This window comes from Pantherophis guttatus, chromosome 5 (assembly GCF_059756535.1).
Source record: "Pantherophis guttatus breed Tessera chromosome 5, ASM5975653v1, whole genome shotgun sequence".
Lineage (NCBI taxonomy): Eukaryota > Metazoa > Chordata > Lepidosauria > Squamata > Colubridae > Pantherophis > Pantherophis guttatus.
Genome location: NC_142067.1, coordinates 54,535,309 through 54,561,307, shown reverse-complemented (window position 1 = coordinate 54,561,307; position 25,999 = coordinate 54,535,309). Strand labels below are relative to the sequence as shown.

At 37.8% G+C, this 25,999-nt stretch overlaps 1 protein-coding gene across 41 annotated transcripts in view; it reads left to right on the top strand.

The window, feature by feature from the left end:
• Nucleotides 1-25,999, top strand: part of ERG (ETS transcription factor ERG) — a 115,907-nt gene that overhangs the window by 80,190 nt on the left and 9,718 nt on the right. For 13 of the 41 annotated variants that reach the window (XM_034403147.3, XM_060686406.2, XM_087895125.1 and 10 more), the window contains 5 exons: nt 12,215-12,432; nt 16,769-16,920; nt 22,330-22,533; nt 23,233-23,313; nt 25,576-25,647. In XM_034403147.3, the coding sequence (XP_034259038.1) occupies nt 12,293-12,432; nt 16,769-16,920; nt 22,330-22,533; nt 23,233-23,313; nt 25,576-25,647 (649 nt within the window). In that variant the 5' untranslated portion in view covers nt 12,215-12,292. Of the gene's footprint in view, nt 1-9,817; nt 10,088-12,214; nt 12,433-16,768; nt 16,921-22,329; nt 22,534-23,232; nt 23,314-25,575; nt 25,648-25,999 lie in introns of all 41 variants that reach the window. The other 28 variants (XM_087895149.1, XM_087895135.1, XM_034403078.3 and 25 more) reach the window with 4 other exon arrangements.

Below are 25,999 nucleotides of genomic sequence, written 5' to 3'. Positions count from 1 at the left end.
ACAATTGCAAGGCTTTGAATTAGCCCCATGAACCAGATTCATCCTGAGCCTTCCTTCAAATGTTAGCATTGTGCTGAATAGACTTCAGATTCTTTTCAAGACTGCATTTTCTTGTTATTTTAAGGAATGCTTGTGATGATTTTTATGAGATTTTCAAAATCACTACTGGGAAAATTCACAAGTTATATTATTCTGTGAAAGGATTTAGCATGATTGCCACAGTTTTTTTTTCTTTTGTTTTAAACAAGGTTTTTGTTTAAACATTCATTTAACAGTCAATTTCATGATTTTTCCTGGATAATTGTGGTGGTCTTCTTAAATAATTATTGACTCTCCATTCCATCTGAGGGAAGAAGTTTCACTTTGAAGTAATGGAATACTAGATTATTTATTTCCTTTTTTTTTTTTTTGCAAAAGTACGGTGTGTGATTTCTTATACATTTAATAATAACTTTTAAAACAATACAACAAAGATTTGACTGTCATGTGATATCATTTGCCTAACATATCTATTTAAAGGAGTAACTAAAGTATTTCAGTATGACATTCTGCATATGTCAAAAGAGTTGTTTTGTCTGCCAAATAATCCTATGGAAGCAATACTGAAAGGAAATGTTGCCACATAATTTTATGGATCAACTACCTATATGAGAAAAACAGGAAATACAAGTCAGAACTAGTCTAGGACAGTAAAAGAGATATAGGAAGTATTTCTTTAAATTCATTTAAAAAAAAGTCTTCGGACAAAGTTTATTTTGGGATGTTTGATATAACTTGGCAAAGGTCTGGCTGTTCTGTTCCTTCCATGAAACTTCAGTAAATTCCAAAACAAATATTAACAAATATTAATAATCCCAATCAACAATCTACCTTGTATTTCCACATAATTTCCTGCTCTGTCCCTCAGTCAGCAACTAATTTGGCTTCTATAAAGATTTCCATAAACTTTAAAATATTTTGCATCTCAGGAGGACATAAGATAGAAGAAAAGAAAAAGTTGCCTCCAATATGATGTTTTACTCATGTGTAGAGCTGAACAGAACAGTCTACTACTAGTCTATTTCAATTTCCATGTTTTAAATCGTAATTCTATGATTGAAATTTGGAAACATGCATTAAAAAGCATAACTTTGTATAATGCTTTTTTAAAAATTTTCATTTACATATACAATTTTTCTACATAGCATTTTGCAATACAATATAAACTGCACTAGTGCAAAAGACAATTAGATTCCAATCTCTAAAATGCTCTAAAATATATATACATAGTTGAACTTTCATTGCTTAAAAAAGAGGTCCAAATGTTTTTATCTACTAGAATAGTGTGGTGATCTCGCCACAGATTTTTTTTAAAATGCTGCCAAGGTAAGGACAATTGTTTTCAGGTTACTATGTGTTGTGGCCCGTCAGCGGCCTGTTCAGTTAGTAGCTGATTCCAACAGTGAGGAGGCTGGTGTGGTACTGCGCCAGCAGCTTGTGCAGTTGGCACTCGAGTCAGACAATGAGGAGGCTGGAGAAGATGTGGTGCCAGAGATGGGAATTCAGCCAGGGCCTTCAGAACTTCAGAAGCTCCCATAAGTGAAGAGGAAGAAGAGGAGGAGCCTCTTCTCAATGCACGAGCGCGCAGAGCTGTGAAAAGGCAGAAATGGCTCCTCAGGAGATCTCCTCGAGAGTAAGGCTTGGGGCTAATTGGCCATTCCCCTAGCCTATTTAAGGAAGGACGCCGACTGATGGAAACAACTTCGTTCAAATTCCTTTGCGTCTTGATTACAGAAAAATTTGATTTGGCTCTTGTTTCTCTCTTATCAGTTTTCCTGCAAATTGCTTCTGGGCATTCTGCCAACCACAGTAAGATTATGGTTATCTGAAATACTGTGCCTCAGAACTGAGTTATTATTCTTTGAATTCTTGTCGGCTGTTAATGAAGTTAAATTAACAGCCCTTGTTCAGAAAAGATTGATTTATTGTACTTGTGTTCGAACAACTACTAAGAAAGTTCATTAGTAGTCTTTAATTAGCAAACTAAGGTTTGTACGGACTTTGTGCGTGCTGCGTTCTTTGGGGTCCATAGCTGGGGCAGAACAATATGTGAATATATACAGATATTCTGTCATCATTATCATCATTGTCATATATGCTGCCCTACTCCTAGTAGTATAATATTGCATAATCTACTCAAAGCATGCTATAGGATACTTGATACATGCATAATTAATTACATTCTTGTCTTTTTCCCTTACTCTCTGAGTAGTCTCAGCCCTAAGCCATAAGACTCCCCCATGGAAGTACATATGATTTTCCCCTTTTGCTTTTGAGAAATCATACAGTAGATTCTTGTAAGAATTGCCAAGTGTTTGCTAAGCAGGTTGAACACAATTCTTCATGTATTTACAAGCCATTCTTTTGGAACAAGTATTTAGACAAGCTATTATAGCTCCCTCATCTTCAGAATTCCTACCATTTCACCGAAGTTGGCTGGGGAGTCACCCATCTTTTTTCTAGAGTTCTCAAATTCCACGTCTTTTGGACCTCCACTCATTTTCATCAGCACTAAATAAGTCACTAAATAAAAGAAAGCCTGCCCTGTTCATCCCCAAGCTGGGCAAAAAGAAAAGGAATAACAATTCTGTGACTCTCTGATATTGGCCTTCTTAAGCTCCACTGCGACCAGTTCTCCCATTGCTAGATTCAGCAATCTGAATTGTCCAGTGCCATGAGTTCTATGAGATTTGTCATAGAGGCTTCTTCCTCCAGATAATTTTGTTTATTTACCAAATGACTGGTAAGATATTGCCCTGCCTATACTATATCTTGAGATGCCTAAGTATATAGCTGGACACCTTGCTTTTGAATGCCATCTCTCTCCAATCATTGGAACCACTGTATCTTCTGAATAATGACTATTAACTTCTGGAGCAAATCATGGCTTCAGCCTTATCATGTTCCTAATCAATAGTATGTCCTAGACATATATCTAGGACAATATGTCCTAGACATATTCTTCTTGGAACAGCCAAACCTCAGCTGATATATGGTAGTTCATTACATATACTGATTTTGCACCTATATTTTCCCATCTAAATATATTAATTGATTTCTCCTTGATTGGCCCATATTAGATGGTATATTAATGAGCTAATAGTTCCACCAGTTTGGAGAGTACTTTGAGTCTTTCAGGATTGTCTCCAAGGTGGAATGTCTATTTATGTCTAACAGTAACGTGGGTTATGTGGGTTGCCCAATACCAAACAAGCTGACACAAGGCCTACCCCACTTTCAATCTATATGCATACAACAGTGTGCTCATCAACCAGTTCATCCATAGTTAGCTGAGTATTCAAGAATAAAAACTGCATTCCTTAATCCTCAAAAGATTTTTTTTGGGAGCCTTCAGTACTTAACCTTCTGCAAGAGGGATGGGATTTCCAGACAATTAGAAGCAACTTTTTGTTCGGATGGAATGCACCTCTGCTGTATCTTTTTCCACCTGTTCATCAAAGTCATTAAAGGGTTAACAGAATTCATCCATCTGCAACATTCTCATAATTATAGATGACCTCTACAGCCAATGGTTGCTTCTTTGTTGCATCAGTTGTATCTTCTCACCAAGCCTTTCTCTGCCAGTGAACCAACCTGATTTATTCTCCTTCCATCAAACCTCAGTTTCAATACCTTGTATTTTACGGCTTGGTTGAAAGTGTTATCCTGGCTTCTTGAAAGCCAGCCGTATAAGAGTCAATGAAAATCCTTTGCACAAGAAGAATACTTAGATCTCCAGCAAGCCCATATGAAAGGTGTGGTCTTACTTCCCTGTTCTTCTCCAAATATATAATAGTAATTCTAATACTTTCCTTGACCTGACTAAGGAGCCATGTCCTCTTTAACTTTAAGAGGAGCCATGTCCTCTTTAAGAGCCTTGGTAGTACAGGGGTTTAAGGCACCCTGTTATTAAGCTTATTAAGACCAGCTGCCTGCAATTACTGCAGGGTTCGAATCTTGCCAAGGCTCAAGGTTGACTCAGCCTTCCATCCTTTCTAAGGTAGGTGAAATGAGGACCCAGTTTGTGGGGGCAATAAGCTGACTTTGTATAAATATACAAAAGGATGAAGGCTATTGCTGAGCACATTGTAAGCCGCCCTGAGTCTTCGGAGAAGGGCGGCATATAAATCAAATTAAAAAAAAAAAACAAAAAACTCCATACTACGTCTAGGATAGTGTCAGATATATCTGCAGCTTTCCTTCAAATAATCATATTATTAAAACTATGCCAAAGAGCAGTCCATTCTTTGATCAATTGATGTTAATAAAACTCTACATAATAAACTAGCTCCTTATCCATGTATAGGAACCATAGAAACTGTAACAAAATTGAGGAATTGGTACCAAAGGTGACCACTTGTTTTTTGTGTCCTTGTTTTCTAGTAAATGCATATGGTCTGCCCTTTAGCTCCACTTTGGGTAAGCTGACCCCATAGTTTCTTTGTGGATCCAAAATATTAGATTTGGCATGAGTTATCTCAAATCATGATTGGTATGCATAAAGGGGGAATCTTCCATCTAACACTCCAGTTACCTCTAGAAATTTCCAGCTCTACAGAAGCTCGTAGTATATGCATGTGAATTCACCAATCTCTTTGAGAATTCCAATAATATACACACACATAAACACACAAGGAACTGAAAAATGATTCTAAAAATGTTATACTTTGAAATTTAGCTTTTGATTGGTGTTATATCTTTAAACATATTAGTTTAGCAAAATTCCTTGAAAATAATACTTCTAAGGATTATTTAGATTTAGTGAATGTATTATTTTATTTATTATTTATTATTTAATCTTTACTCAGATATTTAAACTGTGACAAATACTCTACCACATTTACTAAACTCTTTATTGTTTATGTACCTTTGGGTTTTTTGTGAATTTGTTACTGGAAAAAGAAAATAATGCATTAGGTATAACTGCCTTAATCTATGCAAACAAGATAGTTCTTGTAATAAACTAATGTGTAAAACAAATACTAGTACAAACCAATTTTATTAAAAGGATTTTGATTCCTGAGCAAAATGACCTTAAATCCTGCAAAAACTACATGATTATTAATGGAATCTAATGTGTCAAAAGACTAGATACATTATTTTATGCATGTTCAGTCATAAACTTAGATGCATATTTTTATTGGATAGCCAGAGTATTGTGACCATTTGTATAGTATAGGGACATAAACAGAGAGACACATAAAGAAACTTTAGTAGGACTGCAGCTGGGATGAAGAACATGAGTGAATGATGCCAGGATTTTGAAAACCTATATTGTATCATAATGGTAGAAGTCAACTTAAAAATGACATGCATGGAACACCTTCCTATGAAGAAGGATATAGGCCAGTGATGGCGAACCTTTTCTGGACCAAGTGCCCAAAGCCTGTGCATGCACCCAAACCTCCAAAATGTAATGTGTACACTGCCTCTGAGCATTCACCCCACCCCAGAGTATGCACATCCCGGCACATGCATGCACCCCCCTGCACACACATGTGGCCCCTGCACACAGCCCCTCACGTATTTGTGTGCACCCTGTGCATGCGCCTGACCCCTGCGCATGCAGATGCACCCCCACACACCCGCCCTGCCCCTGAACATGTGCTGCAGAGACCCGAAGACCAGCTGGCTGGCGGGAAGCACGTGTGCATGCACAGCAGAGCTGAACTGGGGCGATGGCTTGCATGCCATCAGAGAGGGCACGGCATGCCACCTCTGCATGCCATCAAGGATATGAGAAGGTTTTTTTAACAACAATGAAAGTGGACTGAGTGAGATGGGTAGGATACTGATAAATGAAATAAGTAGTCATTTCTTAGTTCATACTTTAAGGTTTAGTATACCAATCACTTGGTACTTTTTAGTTATAGCTAAAAACAAATTTCTATGTATGTCTCTGGATATTAATCAGCAGAGCATGGTTAGATAACCCAAGCAAGCAGAAATATGCTTAATGTGTTTTGGGAGCCCAAGTATATAGACTGATTATGCAAAATAGGGGTGGTGAGAAGATTGTTATATTTACTAATACTATATATTTGGCAAATCATATAACATGATCCTGGAGGATTCTTGGTAACAAGCAATAATATGTACAAACAAAACAAAAAGAAATCGATCACAATAAAAGCATTATCAAAGGGCGAAAAACAAACTCAAGATAGGTCCCCACAGTCAGACATCAGTCTACTGGGGGGCATGTTTCCTTCTTGAAAGAAGGTATTCCATAGAGTCAGAACCACCACATGGACTCAACCAAATTGTGAATTTGTATTTGTTTTGCAAACAATTAAATCTGTTTTGCGGAGTGCTCAACTCCTGTTTCTTTTTAATTGTTCCTGTCTCAAAATTCTGGAAAATCATGCATAATCAGAGTCAGAGATAATATAAGCAGACTCACAAAGAAGCTCATTTGAGAAATGAAATTTGAGAATGAATCCAATTGGATTCTTACAATCAGGATGCTGAATTAAGTAAACCTTTTCTGTGTACTAGCAGACCCATTTTTGCACACTTATATTGCAGTACTGATTTAGCAAGAATCTAAGTCTGGCGCACAAGGCTTAATATTATTTTTCAATAAACATCTAAAAGGAAGCATAGCTGGCATCTGCCCAATGTATTGTGTAAAACTCATGTTCAGTGTAGCAAGGGATGGATGTTTCAGATGTTTTCTTTGGCTTAGTCTATTGTTTTAGGTTTTTCAAGGCACTAATTAAAATATATTCTGAAGTTCTTTCTTTGTGAAGTTTATTTCATGGAGAACAAATATTTCATGGAGAACAAAAATTCAATAATTAAAAAGTAATTAGATAACCTTTTTAATAAACTACTTTTCAAAATTTTTCAATACAACTCAATCCAATGCTGTTTTTAAAAAAACTCAAAAACTCTTGCATACTTATAGCTTGGTTTATTCTGTGGCAACTATTTATTTATCATAATTATGTGCACCATTTGAAAAGCTTTACTATAGGATTTTCTTCTATACAACTTAGGCTTTCAATAATTATTACATTTCTTATTTTCATAGGATCCAGTTTTCCCATTACATCCATCTACTTATTTAGGTCACTATTTCTGTGTATATGGAAGTCCAATTTGCATCCTATCTTTAGCATGGATATGTGGATATATCCCTGTGCCCACCCTTTATTTCCTGGGTTGTATTGATTTCAGCCCTATGTATTTTTGTCAATAGTCCTAGAGACGTTGATTACTTTAATTGATGACAAAAAGGTCTACATGATCTGCAACATGCAGATGTTCTCTTTTTCCTAGTTTGCTTGGGAAACATCACAGTGAAATCCCTTTCCCTATACTCTAAAATAATTATCCTTAACCTCCCATTTATGTTAAAAATATTTCATTCAAAGGACAACTAAGCAGTTGACATGGTCCTGGTAGATAAAATATGTGGAACATCAAAAGAAAATGATTTATTTAAAAGTAAATAAATAATATTCTAACATGGCTAACATCAGCTCACATGAAGGAGTATGCTCTTGCAGAAATTCTAGGTGGTAATATAAAAAGACATATGCTATCAGAAAGGAAGTCACCCAAATCAAATGGTTCAAACCAGGGGTGGGTTCTACTTACCTTTACTACTGTTTTGCAATGGGAGTGTGCTCGCATATGCAGATCGTCCATTATGACGTCCGGATGGATGAGCGGAGCCTCCCACCGCTTTTACTACTGGTTCACAAGAACCGGACAGAACCAGGAGCAACCCACCACTGATTCAAACAATTTCAATTCCATCTCTGAATGAAAATTTAGATTAAAAGTTTGATGATTTAACAACAGTCATAAATCAGTCTAAGGCTGATACTCAGATACAGGTAATAGCAGCTAAATCAGACTTGCAATTGGGTGGATTGGAAGTCAATTTGTTGCTGACAGAATTGGAGGAAAAAGAATTGCAGGCTCATTGAAGGCAGCAGAAAGAGGCATGAATTTAAAAGGCTTAGAAATGTCAATATGGTTCAGTAATGAACTTTCATAAGAAAACTGATGGAGATTGTGGAATAGACTTACATTCAGTTAGAAGATGACTGTTAACAGATGTTGTGATTCAACTTGTACAAAAACCTTCTGAACAACAAGAGCTGCGGAGATATTCACAACAGAGTTCTATGACTTTGGGAAATGAGATGCAATTGTTTGGAAATATTCCAGTTATAATTTTAACTTTTATTATTAAGAATCAATCGAAGATATTTGATCCTGGACAGATCAGAGATAAAGACTTCAGTGATCTATGGTAGATTAGAAGCCATTGTGGACTTTCTGTGTGTGAAATACAATAATAGATTGTTAACAGAGGACTTCGAAGTTTAGTTTTGTTGTTGGGTTTACTTGTTACCTGTTTTCTTTTATATTAAATAGATGGTGGGTCAAATTAGCTGGGCAAATAGAGTTGTAGAAATTAATCATATTTTAATTTCTATATGACTATTCAGATTAGTTATGCTTACCCTTTGCAACATCAATACTGAAGGAGAACAAATAATTAATGTGATCCTCCTCCCAGATATAAATGGAATTATCACACATACAGCAGCAGAATTTTGTGAGCTGATGTTATGTGTCAGTTGTTCCTTTAATTGATAGGTGTTCATATTTCATTTGTAATATTAAGCATATACTGCTTATTATCTTGAAAATATTGTTGGTTTTTAATACTGAAACATTACAAGTATTCCTGGAAATAATTAAAAACACCATTCTGTTGCCTGTTTGGCTGATTAGAAAATCTGTCTTTTGAAATGGCTGACAATGTGCCTGCTCTGTACAGTTGTACAGCTTTTCCAATTTCAGTTGAAGTGCCTTCTACCTGCTTCTTTTTCCTTCTCAGAGCTTTTTACAAAACCAATCAAAGCAGCAGCTTCATTCTTCTTGCAACGACACATTGTTTTATGGACATGGGTTGCTTGGAGTTCATGCTTTGTTTTCCTGGGAAGTTGGCAGTACTGCAAAAGATAACGGAAGGATTTGTAGGAAACACACTTGTTATACTGCTAAAGTTAGTAACCTGCAGAAAATATCGAGTTCCTAGTTCTCAACAATTTTATCAAAACTTTTCTTTGATTTTTTTAAAAAATATTCTTATTTATCCTATTGATTTAAAGAATAGAAAATAGTGGAAAATATTTCCCTTTATATGCATATGTGATGTCTGAAAGACAAGTTATTTGTATGGAATGCTACTTTTAGCCACAAATTCTCATTCCATTACTTCTGTGTTCTTTGCTATGAGGAAAAAGTGGCATATTACTAAATATACCAATTATTTGGTAGCTCTGTTTCTTTCTATCTTTCTCATAATTACATGCTCACTTGCTCCTTGCTGTATAGCTGTATTCAAAATATGTTCTGTAAGTAAATATAAATTATCAATGCATCATTAAGGATACAGGCTGAAACAAATAAAGGAAATAAAATGAAGAAATTGGTAATAAGCACTAATGGGGAACTTTTGTAATACACACAAGTATCACTCCATGGACAGTAAAATTCAACCTGGTAACCTTGTAATTCCAGGTACTAATGAATTGAATATAGAAGTACTTGAAATGATATGCATAAAGATCAACTGTTCTCCTACAAGCAATTTGTATTTCAGTTTAATGGACAATAAGCTGTGTAGAAAGGTTTGCAGGGCAGTTCTTCCAGTGATATCACAGAATAATGTAATGAGAAAAGTAGATCTGTATGCAGATTCCTAAAGTAATGTATTACAAATTTCATGGAATTTTATCTTTCATTTTAGGATTAATACAACATTGCCATGAAGCTGAGGGTTTCTTTTCGCCTCAAGATGACTTTTCAGTGTGGTATAAATAAGAAGTGCTGCTTTTCCTCTAGTGAAGAATGTTTTCTTAAATCATACCTGGAGCTGACTTTTTATTTTATAAGCTTGTTGCCAGCTCTGACAGCCAAAAATACAAATGAACTGCAAGAAGTAATAATCAAAGTGAAGAAGCACAATGAAAAATGAGACTAAAATTAAATATAGCAAAAAGCAAGTTAATGATGACAGGTATAGCAATGAGCTTTAAAATTGACAATTATGATATTTAAATAGTACATATGCCCACTTTTTAGAATTATCAACAGCAAAGGAAGCAGCTGTCAAATACATACTGCAGACTAGCCCTTCGAATGTATCAAATGCAAGCAATCAGAGCCAGTCTTGAATAATGAAAGTCAGTAATTCTATTATCTACCACATATGCTACAGCAGTCTCATCAGACTGTTTTCCTTCCTTTAGGTATGACCAGATAAAGCTTCATGGAACTTGGGGGGGGGGCGGTAACAGGTTTGTGACACTTGTGGCTGCACAAGTACTTCAAGCTAAATCCTCACTTGACTCCTCCTTCTAGGCTGGCTGGCAGTTTTTCATTCCCTTTCCCACTGCTATTCCCAGTATGGTGGCAATGAACATTTTGGAAAATATATTCAAATATTATGTCTATACCTATAGATATCAGAAGCTTACAATTGTTTTACCTGGGACATTCTATGGATCTGAATATTGGAATGTTAAGAAGCAGGAGAGAAAGATATTGAAGCTTTTTGAATTTTTGTTTTGGAGACTATTGTAACAATACCATGGCTACCCAACACCTACTCCTACAACAAATCTTAGAACAAATCAAACCAGAGTTCTCACTTGAGGAGGCACATTGATTAAGCTCCAATTACCATATTTTGGACACATTATAACAAAGGGTATGTCAAGATTCTGACTGACAGACCCAACCAAGCAGGCCCTATCGAGACAATCCAATCTCTTTAGGCAAAGCTTTATTGAGTACATCATTTTGGCACAGATTAAGGCAAAACCAGATCTGGCTATTTCCTGCGCAATCCCGTAAAATTAAAGTTTAGAATCCTCCCTTCCTGTCTTGGTGCAAGTCACATTGTCCAATTAAAAGCAGTTGAATTATTATGAGAAAATACTTCTGAGGATCTTAGCCATCTGTTGAAATGTCCTTGGTTCCCACAGGTTGCTCTCTTGATGCCTGGAGGACCCTACATTCCAATCCAATTAGTTCATTGGCAAGCTGAGAGGTGATAATGGTTGCAACAGCATAAGCAAGCTTTGAAGTTTGACAGGGTAGCTGCCTTGATTAGTCTAAAATGCTGGTAAAGATGGCCAGCAGTAAAATGATTGGGTTACAATAGTGATGGGTGCACCCCTAGAAAGTATAAAGGGCCAGGATGGGAACAGATTATCCTGGGTTTAACTATTGGTCATGAGAAATGTACACCAATTTGATGTCACATAACTGATAGATTACACATTCAATCAATGTTACAACTTATAGCATTTGTGAACAGTAATATTCCTGAAACAGCACCTGTAAACATTTCAACTTCCTCAATCCTTTTGTTTTAGAAAAAGTTATGAAAAAACCTACTTTCTGTGATTTCTTTTATTATATTCTCATTTACATTTAAGGGAAAATTATGAAGAGACCTTTTGCACATGCAGGAACAGCACAGCATAGCAACTTTCTGCACATGAGAGAAACATTCAAAGACAAATTGATATTCATACTGAAATTGCTGAAAGAGACAAAACCTGTTGTTACATGCATAGTTTCATCTGTATAGATCAGAGTTTTAACAAAGTATAATTTTCTACCCTTTTTATGTTTTGTCTGTTACTGGCCTTTATTGAAACAATTCCAAGTACTAATGTTGACTTTTAAAACCTAAGTATGGATTAAAGTTAAAAACATCATAGGGACTGTTCCTTACATACAAGTCTGCCCATATCCTAGAATCTGATAGAGAATCCTCTTTCAATTTCCAGACCTCAGTTGATGAGAGCAAGCAAAATTACCATTTCATTAGCTGCCCCTAAATTGTATAGTTCTCTGCCCTGAGTGTCCAGACTAGTTTTTGTTATTGTTGTTGTTGTTGATGATGACAACATTGAGGAAAATAGCTGCTTTATGGAAAAATAAATGTTATTTAATGCCTTATTTTAAAAACTGAACCAGCCTATATATTAAATTTTCCTTTTTCCTTTGGATGTATTCCTTATTTATTTTACTTTTTATTAGTTGCATGGAGGCAGGGCACAGTTATTTAATAATAAATTAATTATTAATTTAATTGATCTTGGTTGCTTCCCCCCCCTTTTTTTTATTTCAGGAAGCATTATCAGTTGTAAGTGAAGATCAGTCTTTGTTTGAGTGTGCCTACGGGACTCCCCATCTTGCTAAGTCAGAAATGACCGCTTCGTCTTCCAGTGAATATGGGCAAACATCAAAGATGAGTCCACGTATCCCCCAACAGGACTGGTTATCCCAGCCTCCAGCCAGAGTCACCATAAAAATGGAATGCACCCCAAATCAAGTTAACGGCTCAAGGTAAAAGGGAAAAAAACCAAATATGTAAAATGAAGCTTTATTTTAATTTGTGTCTACATGCATTTCCCTGGGAATTTCCCTGAGTATGAAATTAAGAGCAAGCCTTTGAAATACTTGTCTGTCTCCTATTTCTCTTTCCAAGGAAGAATATAAGGGAGATGCCATGTTTATCCAAGTATGAAATCACACACATGCAAACACAAAAATAAATTAGACAAAAGCCCCACACCATCCAGCTTTGCTATGTTGCTATTATGAATTCACTTGCCTTCTCTGCATGCCTTTGGTTAGCCTTAACCTTGAGTCAGGTCAAATACTGTATGTTTCTGTAAATCATCTTTCCATATTTAAAGTGTGTATATATATATATATATGCCAGGTTTTACCTACATAAACTAAGTTGTTCTGCAGCCCTGGTTCTGTGAAATTTCATTCACAAGTTTCTGGGCTTTTTTTCTGTTGACAAACTGCAACTCTGTGTTGCTCTCTGGGAGACTCAGATAGCTATTTCTGCCTTTTAAGGCATCATCAGTGAGCCACACCCACTTCTCAGATATCCTCCCTGTAAAGGTACAATGTGTCTTTTTCTTTTTCGTAGGCTTTTATGTGCATATTCTTTCTAGCCAGGTTTTACCTACGTAAACTAAGTTGTTCTGCAGCCCTGGTTCTGTGAAATCTCATTCACAAGCTTCTGGGCTTTTTTTCTGTTGACAAACTGCAACTCTGTGTTGCTCTCTGGGAGACTCAGATAGCTATTTCTGCCTTTTAAGGCATCATCAGTGAGCCACACCCACTTCTCAGATATCCTCCCTGTAAAGGTACAATGTGTCTTTTTCTGTTTCGTAGGCTTTTATGTGCATATTCTTTCTAGCCAGGTTTTACCTACGTAAACTAAGTTGTTCTGCAGCCCTGGTTCTGTGAAATCTCATTCACAAGCTTCTGGGCTTTTTTTCTGTTGACAAACTGCAACTCTGTGTTGCTCTCTGGGAGACTCAGATAGCTATTTCTGCCTTTTAAGGCGTCGTCAGTGAGCCACACCCACTTCTCAGATATCCTCCCTATAAAGGTACAATGTGTCTTTTTCTTTTTCGTAGGCTTTTATGTGCATATTCTTTCTAGCCAGGTTTTACCTACGTAAACTAAATTGTTCTGCAGCCCTGGTTCTGTGAAATCTCATTCACTGACGACACCTTAAAAGGCAGAAATAGCTATCTGAGTCTCCCAGAGAGCAACACAGAGTTGCAATTTGTCAACAGAAAAAAAGCCCAGAAGCTTGTGAATGAGATTTCACAGAACCTCAAAAAGTGGGCGTGGCCAACTTTTTTTTTTTACTTTTAAAAGCATTTTTTCGGCGGAAGATGTTGTAGAAAAAATGCTTTTAAAAATTAAAAAAAAGCCTCTGATTATTGCGCGACTCAGCTGGGCATGGGGGGGGCAGGGATTTTTACTACCGGTTCTCCAAATCACCCGCCGCCATCGCTACTGGATCGAGTGATCCAGTCCGAACCGGGAGCATTTCACCCCTGCTTTACATTCTTTAAAATCATTTAGGACTCCAAACAGCGTTGGTTTATATGACTTATCTCAGTAGGACAGCATGATATTGTTATATTCTTAGTTTAGCATAGTCAGAGTGACTATGGAATATTTCAAGTTTAGAAAATTTTATATACGCTTAGCATTAATGAATATATTGTTACTTCTGTATTTATAACAGAATGTCACTACAGTATTATCAATATTAAAAAAATGCTTTGTTCTTTCTTTTACACTTGAAATTGCTGAATAACTGAATATTTCAGGCATAGATAATAATGGAGCCTTGAACCCGCAGAGCTTCCTGATGGCTTCTAAATTCATTTACCTACTATTGTTTATGATTTACCTTTATTCACTTTATTTTTTGTGAGATAGTCAGGAATGGACTGCTAATGCTTCAAAGTAAAGTCATGCTGCCAATTGTCTTTATTTCTCAGAATGTATTTGGTTCCTATAGAAAAAATCTAACGGAAACACAGAACATAAGCAAAGGCAAGTTGGACTTTGGCTTTCAAGTGCTTCCAACATTCATGCACCCAACACATTCAGAAACAACCGATACAATTCTCACTTTCTTATGAGAGGAAACTTGGTGATAGCTGTGGATGGAAAGCTAAAAGCAAATATTCCAAAGGTGCTTTTTCAAAAGGTAACTGGACTTTGTTTTTCTTTGAAGACTTTTCGCTTCTCCTCCAAGAACCTTCTCAGTTCTGACCAAATGGTGGAAAATGGAAGAATTTATATTCCTTGCAGTCATCTGGTTGTTAGTACTCTTTCTGAGAGTCGTTGCGGCCACCTGGAGGTTTATCTGTGCCCTCAGGGGACTGAGGTGGTCTCATATCCTTCCCCCTGTGTTGAGAAAGGGCTGTTCAATCTTAATGTAGATGGCCTCTTTGACCCCTCTTTCAAACCAAGGGACCCAAGGGGTTTAAAAGACCATCTATGTTAAGATTGAACAGCCCTATCTCAATAGAGGGGGAGGGACATGACACCACCTATCTCCTGTTTATAACACAGACCTTTCAGCAGCTCCAAGAAGGTTCCACATCCATTTGCACTATTCAGGTGATCCTGAGGGCAGAGATAAACCTCCACATCACCTCAACAAATTTCAGAAAGAGTGCTAACAACCAGATGACTGCAAGGAATATAAATCCTTCCATCCTCCACCATTCAGTCAGAATTTAAGAAGCTTCTTGGATGAGAAGCGAAAAACAAAGTCCAGCTGCCTTTTGAAAAAGAATGAGAATCTGCATAGACACTAAGAGCAAGTATGAACAAAATATACAATACTAACGCAAAAGATACTGATGGAATTTTAAAGGCTGAGTGTGGAGGAATGAAGCAGCAAGGTGGCAGGAGATAATGGGGATGCTGGGAATAAATTTGATAAAGCTGTGCAGAGCAACTGGAGAGATTAAAAAGACTGATGCTACTTGGTGGTGAAAGATAGCAGATGTATGTATGTATGTATATATGAGGGAGGAAGGGAGGGATGGACAGAGGAGGGAAGGAAGGAAGATGAATTCTAGTTCAAATTGTGTTTTGTGGTTCCGGTTCTGCTTTTTATTGGGGTTCTTATTGGAAGAGTGGTGGTTGCACAATGGTTAGAATGCAGTATTGCAGGCTAACTCAGCTGTCAGGTGTTCGAATCTCACTGGCTCAAGGTTGATTCAACCTTCCAACCTTCTGAGGTTGGTAAAATAAAGACCCAGATTGTTGGAGGCAATATGGTGACACTGTAAACAGCTTAGAGAGGGCTGTAAAGCACTGTGAAGCAGTATATAAGTCTATTGCTATTCTTGGTAAATTATTAACATTAGTATGATTAATTAATCTTTTTATTAAATGTGTGAAATAAAGATTTATTTCTTTGTCTATCAATTGCCTAATTAGCGGGAATTTGTGGCTGACTTGGCAGAAGCCCATTTCTTCAAGTGAAGTGAAATGAGGCAACTATACCCTTCTGGTGTTTAGAAGCAGAGATCTGTGTGATTTTTGGAAGCTGTTTTTAAAAAGTGATGTTCATATACCTTTTGTCAGAATGAAGTACTTTTCTGAGACTGCACAGCTCTAAGTTAAACTACTTCAGTGGCTTATAAGGGCTGTCTTGCACTTAATTTGAAATAATGAATTTAATCTTACACAACAGAAAAAGAATTGTATATATGACTCAATTATTTCCAAACTATAAGATAAGGACAACCAAGTGCTGGAAGGTTGCAGATGGTAATCACTTGACCGAGACATGCTGTGCCAGTTGCCAAGTGCCCAAATTGCCAAGGACTCTGTGACAACCACAAGTTTGAGGATCAGAAATCTATTTTTTCAAGTGTTAAATAAATTTAAAGTAACAAATATTCTGGGACAAACTAGTGTAAATGTATTAATCTGAGCTCAAGTATTGGGCAAATAGGCTCTTACTTATCATAGTATAGATTTATCTATTAATATTATGGATATTTTAATCATATCGTTTTATGTTGAATTATAATATTTTGCATTTCAGTGACAGGTGGAATAATATGGAAACAAAGTAAACATATTTAAATGTTTTTTAAAAATAGAACTTTTAGAATTGAATCTCCTAAAATTTCAGCATTGAACTCTCTGTTCCACCTGAATCTCTGACATCCATTGTACACTTCAGAAGCTAACAGAATCAGGACTGCGAGACGGTTCCTGAGATTGCATATGAGCAGCACATAAAACTTTTCTTAGAGTACTTCCTTTACTTTTCAACTTTTTTAAAAAAAATATTCAATATTATCCGGGAATTTTTAAATTGTTTCCTTAGGACTTCCCCTGACAACTGCAGTGTGACAAAAAGTGGAAAGATGACTAATAACACTGAAAATGTTGGCATGAACTATGGAAACTATATGGAAGAAAAGCACATCCCTCCACCAAATATGACCACCAACGAACGAAGAGTTATTGTTCCAGCAGGTGAGCAAATATTTTTAAATAACTATTTAAAATGTACCTTATCACTAAATACAGTAGAGACCATCCATTCACATTAGGAATGTCCAAATCCCATACTGATTGCAGAATACAACTAGAGCGTACACTTAATTCTTCTTCATTGAAATTAACAGCATAGTGTTTAATTTGATAAAATTATTTTCAACGTCTCCAAAATCACTTTATACATAGATTCAAGAAGGAGAAAGAGAAGAAGGAGAAAAAGGAGAAGAAAGAGAGGGAGGAGGGGGAAGAAGGAGGAGGAGGAGAAGAGGAGGAGGAAGAAGAAGAGTAGTAATGCACTGACAAACAGGGGAAACTTGTTTAACTTATTTTTTCACAAGCAAAGGCTGGAGGAGACAAATCACTGAGATACTGAGATCATTGGAAGTGAGGCAGGAATTTTTGTCTTGTTTTATCCTCATTTTTATAGGGTTTTTGTAATTATATTTATATAATTTTTCTCTTAGATTTCTGCCAAAAATTAGTATGTTTTGTATTGTTAATTTTGGTCATTGCATTCAAATTAGGATTAACCTGGAGAAACAGGAGACTATAAGCAAGTTATGCTTTGCCTGTTTTTGTCTGACAATGTAATGTAGGATTTTATTAGAACAATTAAATCCAAGGATACATTATTGAAAAAAAAAAAAAACTCAGAAGGACTGCCAAATGAAATGAAAGGCTTATTTCCGGTTTTTCTTTGGACGATCTTGGTTGGCCAGCCTCCGTGAGAGGGGGGTTGGGCCACCTATTATCAGATCGAAATGGTGTTTGTACTCCCGCCACTGACGTGAGAGGGCAGTGAGGTCCCGTGAGTTCCATCTAAGTCCGGCATCCCGCTCCTTTAGACTGTTATAACATCGAAATGGACCCCTTGGTTATTGGCCATGGGTCATCACATCCCCCTGATGTCAGATGTATTCGGTGAATGAACTTCATGCTCTGCGAGATTCCCCCCTCTCGCAGGTTTGGCCCTCCACATTATCGAGGACCTATCTTGATGACGGGTTTTGGAACCCCGAGAGATGACATGCGGCAAAGAAGAGATTGAGGGGTTTTTAAAGTGGGTTTTTAATTAAAATTTTAAGGGGTTCGGGGGGGACCAGGGGGGGTTTGGGGGGTAATCCACCAGTGTCAAGACCGGGCCCTGCGAAGGGCTGCGGCATTAGGGACATAGGGTCGGATGTCAGGGAGGGGGCTGGAGCTCGACCTAGGGAAGGCTGTTCTATCAGTACTGTGGGTGGGAGGGGCAGATATGGTGGAAGCAGGGGGCCACATCATGTTCGGGGAGTGCGCACTTGCTATCTTCGAGCGATTGCACACTCCGGTCCCCAATGCTTCTCTCGTTCCCCAGGTTGTTCAGATCCTCAGGACCTGAGCCTCCGGCTGATGTTGTGCAATGCCAAGTCCGTGATAAATAAAGCCCCCCTCATTTACGATCTTATTCAGGAGGGAGGAGCAGACCTGGTGGGTATTACGGAGACCTGGCTGGGTCCGGAGGGGGGGTGCCCCTTGTGGAAATGTGCCTACCAGGTTTCCGGGCATTCCATCAGCCGAGGGCTCAGGGAAGGGGCGGGGGGGTGGCGGTTATTATTAATGAAAGCCTATGTCCGAGGGAGCCACTGTTCCTCAGATAGCCGGATGTGAGTTCCTCCTTGTGAAGTGGGGTCAGGGGGTGCAGGTGGGCCTGCTGATTGCGTACTTGGCTCCCTGTGACGCAACAGCGGCCCTACTTGAGCTGCCTGACGTGATAGCCGGGGTGGCGGTTGATACTCCCAGGCTTATGGTTATGGGGGATTTCAACCTGCCATCGGTCAGCGAAACGTCTTTGGCAGCTCGGGAGTTCATGGCTTCCATGATGGCTTTGGACCTGACCCAGTTAGTTCGTGGCCCTACTCACACAGGGGGACACACTCTGGATCTGATTTTTGTCTCTGGTCAGTGGCAGAATGATCTAGAAATAGGGGATTTAGTCATCGAGCCCTTGTCATGCTTTGATCATTCACTCCTTCAACTAGACATTTGAACCGCTAACCCTCGCCGCAGGGAGATGGAACTGGTTAGATGGTTCCATCCCAGGCACCTGATGGACCCAGATAGGTTCCTGATGGAGCTTGGGCCATTCCCTGAGGCTCTGGCTCACGGTTTGACTGAAGAACTAGTGGCGGCCTGGGAGAGGGCGGCTGCTGGGGCTTTGGATCGCATCGTGTCTTTGTGGCCTCTGACCCGGCACTGATCTCAATTGGCTCTTTGGTTCTCCGAGGAGCTGAGAGAGATGAAGCGCCAGAAAAGACACCTGGAAAGTGGTTGGAGGGCCAGCCGTTCTGAATCTGACCGAACACTGGTGAGGTCTCATATTAAGACCTACCTAGTGGCGATCAGAGCGGTGAAGTCTAGCTACTTTTACCTACTATTGTTTATGATTTACCTTTATTCACTTTATTTTTAGTGAGATAGTCAGGACTGGACTGCTAATGCTTCATGCAATATCTGCATGACAAAATCGCTCAGATTTGGGAGGGTTTGAACTCTGACTGGGTAGATCCAGATGGGGTGATGGAGGTGGGTCTTGAGAATGTTAGCTGGGAGGAGTTTGACCTTGTGACTCCCGAGGATGTGGACAGGATTCTGGGTAGGTTGAACACGGCCACATGTTTATTGGACCCGTGTCCCTCCTGGCTGGTGCTGGTTTCCCAGGAGGTTACACAAGGCTGGCTCCAGGGGATTGTCAATGCTTCTTTGAGTGAGGGTTTCTTTCCCGCTGCCTTGAAAGAGGCGGTGGTGAGGCCCCTCCTCAAGAAGCCTTCTCTGGACCCGGCTGTTTATCAAACTATCGTCCAGTCTCCAACCTTCGCTTTGTGGCAAAGGTTGTTGAGAGTGTGGTGGCACGACAGCTTCCCCAGTACCTGGATGAAGCGGACTATGTGGATCCATTCCAGTCGGGCTTCAGGCCTGGGTATAGCACAGAAACGGTATTGGTCGCATTGGTTGATGATCCCTGGAGGGCTCGGGACAGGCGTTGTTCTTCTGTCCTGGTCCTATTAGATTTCTCAGCGGCTTTTAATACCATCGACCATGGTATCATGCTGCGCCGGTTGGAGGGGTTGGGGTGGGGGGCACCATGATAAGGTGGTTCTCCTCCTTCCTCTCTGACAGTATGCAGTCTGTATTGGCAGGGGGGCAGAGGTCGACCCCGAGGCGCCTAGTTTGTGGGATGCCGCAGGGGTCAGTCCTCTCACACCTCCTGTTCAACATTTATGTGAAGCCGCTGGGTGAGATCAGCCGTGGCTTCAGGGTGGATTTCCATCAGTATGCTGATGATACTCAGCTATACATTTCCACCCCGGGCCACCCCAATGATGCCCTTGAAGTGATTACCCGGTGCCTGGAGGCTGTATGGATCTGAATGGGGAGAAACAAGCTCAGACTCAACCCTTCCAAGACTGAGTGGCTGTGGTTTCCGGCATCCCGTCATAGTCAGTTGGTTCCATCACTGACTATAGGGGGTGAGATCTTGGCCCCCTCAGAGACGGCTCGCAACTTGGGTGTCCTCCTGGACTCACAGCTGTCTTTAGAGGACCATCTGATGGCTGTGGCCAGGGGGGCTTTTTATCAGGTTCACCTGATCCACCAGTTGCATCCCTTTCTGAAGGGGACGCCTTGCGCACGGTCACTCATGCCCTCATCACTTCCCATCTGGACTACTGTAATGCTCTCCTCATGGGGCTCCCCTTGAAGAGCACCCGGAGGCTCCAGCTGGTCCAGAATGCAGCCGCGCAGGTGATTATGGGGGCAACTCGATGCTCCCATGTAACACCATTCCTGTGCGAGCTGCACTGGCTCCCGGTGGTCTTCCGGGTGTGATTCAAGGTGTTGGTTGCCACCTTTAAAGCGCTCCATGGCATAGGACCTGGGTACTTATGAGACCGCCTTCTGCCTCCGATAGCCTCCCACCGACCAGTACGCTTGCACAGAGAGGGTCTCCTCAGGGTGCCGTTGGTTAGACAGTGTCAACTGGCAACCCCCAGGGGGAGAGCCTTCTCTGTGGGGGGACCTACCCTCTGGAATGAGCTGCCCCCGGAGATTCGTCAGATTCCCGACCTTCGTACCTTTCGCCACACCCTTAAAACATTATTATTCCATCAAGCAGGGCTGGCCTAAAATATTATTTTTAATGGGTTGTTTTATGTTATTTTAGATTATGGGCCAAACTATTTAATAATTTTAAATTGTTTTTTAACTTTTATATTGTTGGTTTTTTATCCTGGCTGTACACCGCCCTGAGTCCTTCGGGAGAAGGGCGATATATAAATTTAATAAAACTAAACTAAACTAATTATTATTATTTATACATTTCATTTTATGGCTTTATATACCTACCTCACTCAACAGTGGCATACATAATAACAATAATTAATTAATAAAAATACATAATAAAAGTCTAAAAAAACCTTAATAAACACATAAAGTACCAAGAAAAACCTCATTCAGTTTGTCATATTATTATTTCAAGTATCTTCTTAAAGTACCAGCACCAACCATTCCCTGATCTTCTGTGTTCAGACATATTGAAGAAAAATATTTATTTCAGTTGCTATCAAAACTTTCAGAGAACATCATGCTGGTTGTCATGGCACACAGTCTAAATATATGCCTGCTTCTCAGGATCTGAAAATAAGAAAAACTTATTTTACATTTAAGTAATGAAATACTATGTAATGAATTTGTTTAATTCAGTGACTTTGCTGAATCTTTAAACCACAAATATGCATAGTATATTTCACACTGCAATAGGGAAAATGCTACAGAAAATTGCTAAAGACCTCTTCTAGAGCAAGTATTTACTAATACTTAATGTTAGAAATATTTATCTCTGATGATAAATCAGAATCACTTCTAAATGAAATGGGTGGCAAATAAATTTAGGAAGAAGGAACAAAATGGTATAAATATGCCCATATAGAAAAGGGAATAATGTATCAATTAGTTGGTGGAGATAGGTTAACTATTTTATATCTTTAGTTGATATTCCAATTATTTAACATCAAAGGCTTTTCTCTTAAAATAGATTTCTACGTATTCTATCTGAGCCATAACTTGCACCACCAAAATGAATGCTGTGCTACAGTCTTTTTCAATTCCCCCCCCCCCTTTTTGCAATTCTATTTTAAGGTTTCCTCCCCCAGCCTTTCTCCCTCTCCCAGATTCAAGAACAAATCTGTTCCCGGAGTCTTCTAGCACACAGTCTTTTTAAGTTAATAAAAGAAAGAATTCTAGAATCATTTCAATAAAATTAATCAGTATCAGTAGAACATGTTTGCCCTGGGGAAAGAACTTAGATGTTTTTTCACAACTTTAACAAAACAACATTTTCTGCTTTCAAAATAGATCCTACATTATGGAGCACAGACCATGTACGCCAATGGCTAGAATGGGCTGTCAAGGAATATGGCCTCCCAGATGTGGACATCATGCTATTTCAAGATATTGATGGAAAGGAGTTGTGTAAGATGACCAAAGATGACTTCCAGAGGCTCACACCAAGCTACAATGCAGACATTCTTCTTTCACACCTACACTACCTCAGAGAAAGTAAGAAATAAATAGGTTTGATTTTTTTTAAAAGACATATGCTTATAAAATGCTAAATTCTTTCAGTTAGGAAATTATTGATTCTTTTTAAGAAAATGAAAACTAAAACAATATACATTTTATATGATTAGAATGGGTAATAATGTTTTTTCTGGTCACATAACTTTACTTTCTTTCCATTTCTGAAATGTTAATTCTAAATGAAATCATAGACATAATGATTTTGAGTATATTCAGGCATGTGTTCTATGCAACAAAATGAGCGCTTTAGAATATTCCATTAAAATTGATGTTTTCAGGTTTAAGAAAAGCCCCTCAAATATAAATAATATAAAGTAATATATAACATTTAAAAGTAGGAAAAGAACAAAGTGAATTTTTATTTAAGGCATATAGAAAATGCTTTGGTTCTAAAAAAAATTTAAATGTAAGTGACCATTATTTTAATATCAGGCAGTGCAACACCAATATGTCATATTTTTCACAGATTTCATAATGAATATTATCATTAAGACATTCTTTAATATTATTCTGACTTAAAACTCCCGCTTCCAATAGAAAAATCATAAACCCATTCCCATAAAGACATGAATGAACTCATGACCATAAATAATCCTAGTATACTAAAAGAAAATGGTTAGTAAGATAATTCTGACTATCTCTTTTTTTAAATTCTTGGTGTTGCTTTTTGTTTTGTAGCTCCTCTTCCACATTTGACTTCAGATGATGTTGATAAGGCTTTACAAAACTCTCCACGGTTAATGCATGCTAGAAATACAGGTAATACTGTCACTGCTCCCCTTTTTATAGGCCATTTTTAAAGTTCAGGATTTCTGTCTAAGAGATACATGTTGACTGTAATTTTTTTTAAAAGAGTGCTTAAGTATGTCATATACGTTTTAATATTGATGGGAATTTTATACACCCAATGCTTTTCATAAACATGTAAAACATTTAGCACTCTTGAGGCAATATTGTTCAGTGGGAAGAGAAGAGTTAGTTACCTATGCCTTTCCCATATAAGTATGAACACAATTATGAGGCTCACATGGAATATACCCATCATTAGTTCTCCTGTTAATTTTTCCTACCATGTAAATAAAGGACAGCTTTTGCCAAGGTGTCTTATATTAGTGAAGGAACTAAATTTTTGATTGGTCTTAAATGGGATTTTTTTTTTTGTACATGTGCAAAAGGAAGGAAATGGAAGAAATAAAGAACATTCCAGTCTAGCTTGCTTCCTGACCTTATAATGTTCTACATACAGTGAGATCAGATACTTATTATGCAATTCATGTGAGAAAGTAGAATTGTGAATTTAAGAGGCTGAAACGTATCAGTTGTTCTAATCTTTTTCCATGCTTAATCTTTATTCTATCTGTACTTTTAAGACCAGTGGAACTACTTTAAATATCTTTAAATGGTGCAATCTAATGGTATGCAGTAAATAATGTAGTATCTCAAGCACTTATCATACCAGAGGGAGGCATTTTTGGATTTGTCCCTTAACTAGGAAATCTTACCTGAGACCCACTGTTGTGTGCACCAGACAAATATCCGTTTGGTCTCCTGGACTTCTAGCTATTTAGCTTCTCTCATATCCTTTTTATCAGTTACAGTATATTGGACTGCTACTGTGAATCATTAGATAACTTCCCAGACAAACTCAACTAATCTATTCTTGTGAGCTGTTTGCCCATCAGATCAGATCATTAATTTTAAAAAAGAGAAAGAGAGTAGGGGAAAGAGAGAAATTGTATAGCTTTAATTTTGGTTCAACTTCCTGTAATTAAAACAAGCCCTTTTTTGAGTGGTGCATCTGGTAATGTAATATCTCTAATTTGATCAAGTAAAAGTTCAGGGTATCTCATTTTTGTTATCATGCCTGACAGTTTTAATGATTTCTAGTGACCAGAAATAACACCTTGTAAAATAATTCTTATCTCTGGGCACTTTTTAAGAAAATAGGATAGATTTTTCACTTGATAATTTTTCTATATTTTTACATAATTATTATCAGTAGTAGTAATGTTAATTATATTTATGTATGTTTTGATTTCCCCAGTATAAATAAATACCGTATATAGAATCACACACTGAGGACTTAGAAATTTGATTAATAAAATGTTAAACAACTTGATATCAATTCATGTTTTGCTCTGTGCAATTGTCCTTTTAGAAAGAGATGTGCTATATCATTCTTAACATATTTCATGCATTTCGTAACTTAGCTTAAAATAATTTGCTAAACCTGTTCTAAATAGAATCTAAATTTCATGACTTAATAGTTTATTAATTTTATCCTTGTCCTTTCCCCAATTTTATCATCACAAGAGTTTTACCAACTAGGTTAACTGAAAAGCAGTAAGAGACAATGACAAGATTATTGTCACCCAATGAGTTTAATGTCTGATGAGATTTTAAACCTGAATTCCTCAGTTACAGCCCATATTATGTTAAATTTCTTCATAAAGATTAGTACAGAGATATATGTCTTTTCTACTCTACATCAATGTGTTATATTCCCATGTTTATTTATTCATTCAGTGCCTGTAATTAACAGCTCTTCTGATGTCTTACAAAGTTCAGCTTTATCATAACAATAAAAGATGTAGGTATTGAGTGATAAATAGCATGAGATTTGAGCCCATATATATATCTCAGTGACCTTATACCCTTCTCCTAGAACAATCCTCCTATAAAAATCACCACAAAGCCACAGGAAGAGTTACACGCTGTAAGGAAAATAATTGTACAATATATAGTATGTCTGGCAGACCTGCTGTTACTTATGTTTGTATTAAAGCAAGTAACTTCTATACTAATACATCAATTGTATAATTCAGTGAAAATATACAGTCTGCTGACATATTGGGAAAATATGCTCTAATTGGAATTATTTCATATCAATTGAACTTGATGGGGAAAATTAAGCCATCTGCTGCAGTCAAACCTCACAAATGTCATTCCAAAATATTCATGATATTCACTCATATATAGAACAAAGCAATAATGATGGGGCTTTTTTGTTCTTACTTCCAGGAGGGGCAGCATTTATTTTTCCAAATACTTCAGTTTATCCTGAAGCAACACAAAGAATTACCACCAGGCCAGGTATGCAGAGATATGTACATGATTTACAACACAATCTATGATATTTCTATACTTTTTAAATCTTTTAACACATAATTGCAGTTTTGTCCACTTATAGCTTAGCACACATTGTCAAGGCATACCAAATTCCCTATCAGTATCTGTGACATTAATTATGAAGAGGTGTCTTAGGAAATCTTTGATGATACTCTGCTTCCTGTCACAGCCTTCCCCCTTTCAAACAATTTTTCTCCTTCCCCAGAATTTTTCCCCCTTTCCCCCTTACTAGGCAGCATACTTTCTGCTTTTGTTTTTCCTTTGTTTATCCAGAATCTGTTCAGTGCCTATCAAATTCAGCAAGAAAACCAAGACA